The 4,881-nt window shown below is 38.0% G+C and overlaps 1 protein-coding gene across 1 annotated transcript in view; it reads right to left on the reverse strand.

Annotated features, from left to right (window-relative positions):
* The window catches only part of LOC105823954 (killer cell lectin-like receptor 5), a 14,881-nt gene extending 10,295 nt beyond the window's left edge, over positions 1–4,586 (reverse strand). Inside the window, 2 exon segments of the mRNA XM_012661253.1 lie at positions 4,462–4,490; positions 4,582–4,586. Of these exon segments, the coding sequence (XP_012516707.1) occupies positions 4,462–4,490; positions 4,582–4,586 (34 nt within the window).
* Between the last annotated feature and the right edge of the window lie 295 nt (positions 4,587–4,881).

The raw sequence follows: 4,881 nt of genomic DNA on the forward strand, positions 1-4,881 counted from the left end.
ATCTACCAATAGATTATTGTCATATTCACACAGCCAATTTTGCTTAAAATGTTTAACGTACATATACAAATGTTAGGCAAAATTGGTACTACCTCAAATCATTGAAACACTTTTAAGCTATCAATTCAGAAAACAAAGATCCTACATTCTAAAAAAATAATTATCTTGGCTTTAAAATGCCTTATACATGTTCCAACACGCATATAAATATTTAAAAGTTTTTGCATTATTTTCAATTATATGTGACTCTACTACAGTGTTTCCCAAAGAGCATCCCATACACCATCTGCTTAAGAATTATTTGAGGGTTAACATTGCAGATTGGTTAACAACCCAGATTCCAATGCCCTGTACAAGATGTACTGAATAAAAAAATCTCTTAGGTTAGAGTCCAGATACCTGTATTTTTAATCCCAAATGATTCCATGTACATCAGAATTTTAGAAATAATATTCCAGTGCATGATGTTGTCAAAGAAGCCTATGTGAAAATAAAATTTGAGAATAGGTAATCATTAGTTAACGTCCATAATGGATGCCATCTATTAAGAGATGCCAACATAGAAAAAATTACTAAATAGTAAATATTTAAAATTTACCTTTCTTCCTACATAAATCAGTGTGAAAAGATGATATTCAACGCACAACAAATATGGAAAACAAATTGCACACGTAACTATATTTTTTCTACATTTTTTTAATTTACAAAATTTTCTAAACTTATTCACATTTTCACTAATTTCCTAAGAAAAAAAGTCTTTTCTATTATAGAACCCTTCAAAATGGATATTATGTAAATCATTAGACCCAAGTAAAAAGTAATTAACCCTCTCTCTCTTTCTTATTTGAATAACACAAAGCAAAAATCATAGCATATTGAGAAAGAGAAAATAACTTTCTGTGAATGCTGAGCTTCAATTTTCACATCCTTCAGAGTTAAAGCAGCTCTAACTCAATCAGCAGAGAATGATTGCCTATCAATCCCACTCCCACGCCAAGGCATTTGTAGTTAAATGCCTCATTCCCAGAATAAGTAGGACTAATAACATAATCAGGCACAAAGATCTGAGAGAATAAAAGCAGATGATGACCTGTACCGGTGCCACGGAGTGATGCAGATGGAGAATACTGACCCCAACATGAGGGAGACGTTGGCCTTTCCAGTCCTGGATCCCTCAGGGGCTGTAAAATGAAAAGCAGAAATGATTTGTCTCTGAATCATACTCCAGCTCAAAATTTTCCGTCCCTCCTCTTGACCAAAGTGATAAAAGGAAATTGTGTGATGAAACCTGATGTTGCCGGTAACAGAAAGACAGTCATGAGCTATATCTTCCTTCATTTCAACTCACCAACCACTTAGTACTCTTTGCAAAATAACATTCAGAATCGACTAATATCTTTTACAAAAAACTAACATACTTAAGAGAAACTGCTAGTAAGAAGAGATAACTAAAACGTCTATGCATAAACATATCTGTCTATACAAGAAGGGTCATGACTAAATTCTTTAGCTTTTACCTTAAATAATAGCCTGTTAGAAATGTTCCCTTATATTTTACTATTTGGAAAGAAATTATTCCTATTTATGTTCATTACAGGTAAGTGTATTTTAGAAATTATTTTAAAACATCCATAATTCTACCATAAAAATTGTGGTGTATACATTCTTCTAGTTTTTTTATCAGTACATTATGTCTGCTATCAAAATTGGTATCATTCTATATACAGTGTTTTTAATCTATTACTTTCTAACAAACGATAAGTAAATTTCTCATTTTAAAGAGTTATTATCACATGGGTGTACCATAATTTATTTTGGCAATTCCCTAATGTTGGACATTTAGATTGTTTCCAATTTTTTGCTACAGTAAAAAATATTTGGTCTGTGCTTCTGAATATTTTCTTTGGAAAACTTTTTAAACATGAAATTATGGGATCAAAGGGCAGAGAGGGTGGGATGGTGAGAGAGGGAGAGAACACAAGGGGAAATTGCTCTCACAGAGACAAACTCCACCTGTTTCACCAAATCCCTTGCTTATTTTTTCCTTCCCATACCCACCTGTAGCCACGCTAAACCATCATTCTACAGAAGGCCTCCCTCTTCTTCAATTTGCTCATGCCTCCCGCTTTTCCTCCAACGGCACGTTCTGACCACCAAGACCCGGTCTAGGTTATGCTTCCTGTTGTTTGGGCATCATCTAGCCCACTTCTGCCTCCTGACACAATCCTTAACCTCTGAATCACCACTGAGGTCTGCCACTTGTCATCATATGCAGGCTGCCAGCTGAAATACCTCCCAGAGATTAATTTAACTCAGTAATGTACGAAAAGTTCCATGGGTGGAGTCTGGACGCTTCAGGAATACTTGACACTTGCTGCTGGGCATTTTCTTTTCTCTCTCTCCTAATCCTGAGGACTGGCTTTGTCAATCCCAAAGCCCTAGCCCTCTAGCCCAATACCAAAATAATAAATAAAGGAAGATAGTCCTGCTGAGAGGAGACAGGAGTGGTGGTGGGGGGGCACTGATGGTGGTTGTTGAACGAAAAGGTGGCAGGCAGAGAGAGACACTATCATTTATTGGAGAACCTCCTGGGTATAAAACCATATAGCAGCCCCCCAGCACTGGCAGCTATTCACCACTGTCTGCACTTCACAAATGAAGAAACTAATGTGAAGAGATTCACTGACTTGCCTAAGGAAACTATTGTTAATTCTTGACCCATGTTTAAAATCAAGCCTGAAGATACAGAGCATGGATGGACTGGGAATTCAGAAGGGCCTGGGCTTTCAACAAAGCTCTTGCCACAAAGCATGAATTCTGCAACCAGGCACATCTGGCTTGAAAGGAAAGCCCCTAGGTCCTGTGCGTGACTTCAGGCAAGTCATCTTGCTTCTGTAAGTCTCAGATTCACCACAGTAAAATGGTGATACAGTGTGGATTAAATGAAATGAGGTATACAAAGTGCCCAACCAGAACCTGTCATATACATAAATATGTATCTATATGTATAGTAGGCTCCCCTTAAATGTTAAATATTATTATTTGAAGTCCGAGATTCAAATTCTTCCTATATGTAAAAATTTGAACAAGTCACTCAAAATCTTCAAGCCTTAGTTTCTTCACGTGTTCAATAGGAGTATCACCTACTTCACAGACTTGGAAAAATTAAATGAAATTAGCACTACATACAGAGTTTCTTAGACTTGAAAATAAGTCCACTTTTTTTGTTGTTGTTGTTTCTCCTCTCCTAAGGTTCTGAAGCACCGGACAGCAATCCAGAAGTCCTGACACACTGAGCTGTGTCCTCTATCCCACCATGTGAGGCTAGAGTGCAGGTGTTTGCAAGAATGGGATGGGGATGGTACACTAACACAATTCGGGAGCTGGGAAACACGGCAGCATTCCACCCCTGCTCTAGGAAGACCATTCGGTAGCCTCCGATCTTACTGCCCCATGGAGATAGTGGTGATGTTGAGGCTTTTTTCTATTTTGATTTACGTCCTTACAGCCGCTGCGTGTTCTCGGGATGGAAGCTAGACAAGTGCAGAACACACTTACACTTCTCACGTATTGTCTGTCTCTTCTATCGTAACATAAAGTCCGTAAGAGTGAGTACATCTGTCTTATTCGTTACTGTAACTGTAACACATACAAGAGATATGATGCCTACAAGTGCAGTTGATGAACAAAGTAGATAAAGTTAAGAGGAATTGACTATAAAATCTAGATTTTTCATAGTTTTGAAAAGAGGTAGAATGCGACTAATGATTGGGAAACCGAATTGTGTAGTTACTCTCTCTAAGCTCTATTTTCCTTTTATTACCAAGCTATGAATCTCTGGAAAAGGCAAATTTCTTCTTCGAAGAAACAATCAGCACCAGAAGATAACTGTAACTTCGGACAGGATTGATTAAAACTCCTAACATGGCCCTTTGAACAAGACTGGAAGCAGCACAAGATTGGAAGTACCACACTTTACCACACCTATCACAACCACTGTTAATAAAAGGGAAAGATAAATTCGAAGAGTTTTGAATGTTCTTGTACTTTTGTCTTCCAAATTCACTTTTGTGCAGAACATACATACACACACACAAACATGAATATATACAAAGTATTCACGTATTTTTTTTCTGGTTGCTTTGCTGCAAAAGCCTCTTCTATTTGGGAAATCACACATTTTACCCCATTTCTTTCTGACAATTGTGTTAGCTAGAAGCTTAGCACACGACTTCTAGTCGCACCTTCAAACCTCCCCAGTCACAGCTTCAAACCTCTGGTCACACCTTCAAACCTCCTGGTCACACCTTCAAACCTCAGTGGTTTATTATTTCGCAGTGGCATGCTGTTCTTCTTGTGCTAGGCGGAAGTAAGGATGTCCGGAATAACCACTAGCACACAGGGAAAGATGGTCTGTGTCACTTCATTGGGAGGAGTAACCTCACCTGGCCAGGTTCCCACCTCATTGTTCATTTGTCCTAATGCCTGGCCTTTACACCACCGAGTGATAGTAAATTTCCTGGCTCTTATAGTAAAAACTAAGATGACCTCTAGTTTGAGATTTCGCGTTCCCCTCATTACTCCATTTGTCCTTTTTGTCTTTACAATAAAATCTATTCTAATGCTCTAGATTTAAAATACTCTATATTATCCCAGCTGGGCCTCCAGCAGTCAAGCAAACAGTAACCATCCCTCCACCAATTTCTAAGTAACCAAATGAGAGGGCCACCTCAGGAACTAAGCAAGCATGATGAAATAATGGCAAAATAAGCTCTTTAGGCTCCGTGCCACTAAGGGATAAAGTCTACTCACAGGTTGAAAATGAAAATAATTAAGGACTGATCCACAATGAAGACTTTTGATTCTTAAGTTAGTGTTTTC

The sequence above is a fragment of the Propithecus coquereli genome, unplaced genomic scaffold (genome assembly GCF_000956105.1).
Source record: "Propithecus coquereli isolate 6110/MARCELLA unplaced genomic scaffold, Pcoq_1.0 Scaffold700, whole genome shotgun sequence".
NCBI lineage: Eukaryota > Metazoa > Chordata > Mammalia > Primates > Indriidae > Propithecus > Propithecus coquereli.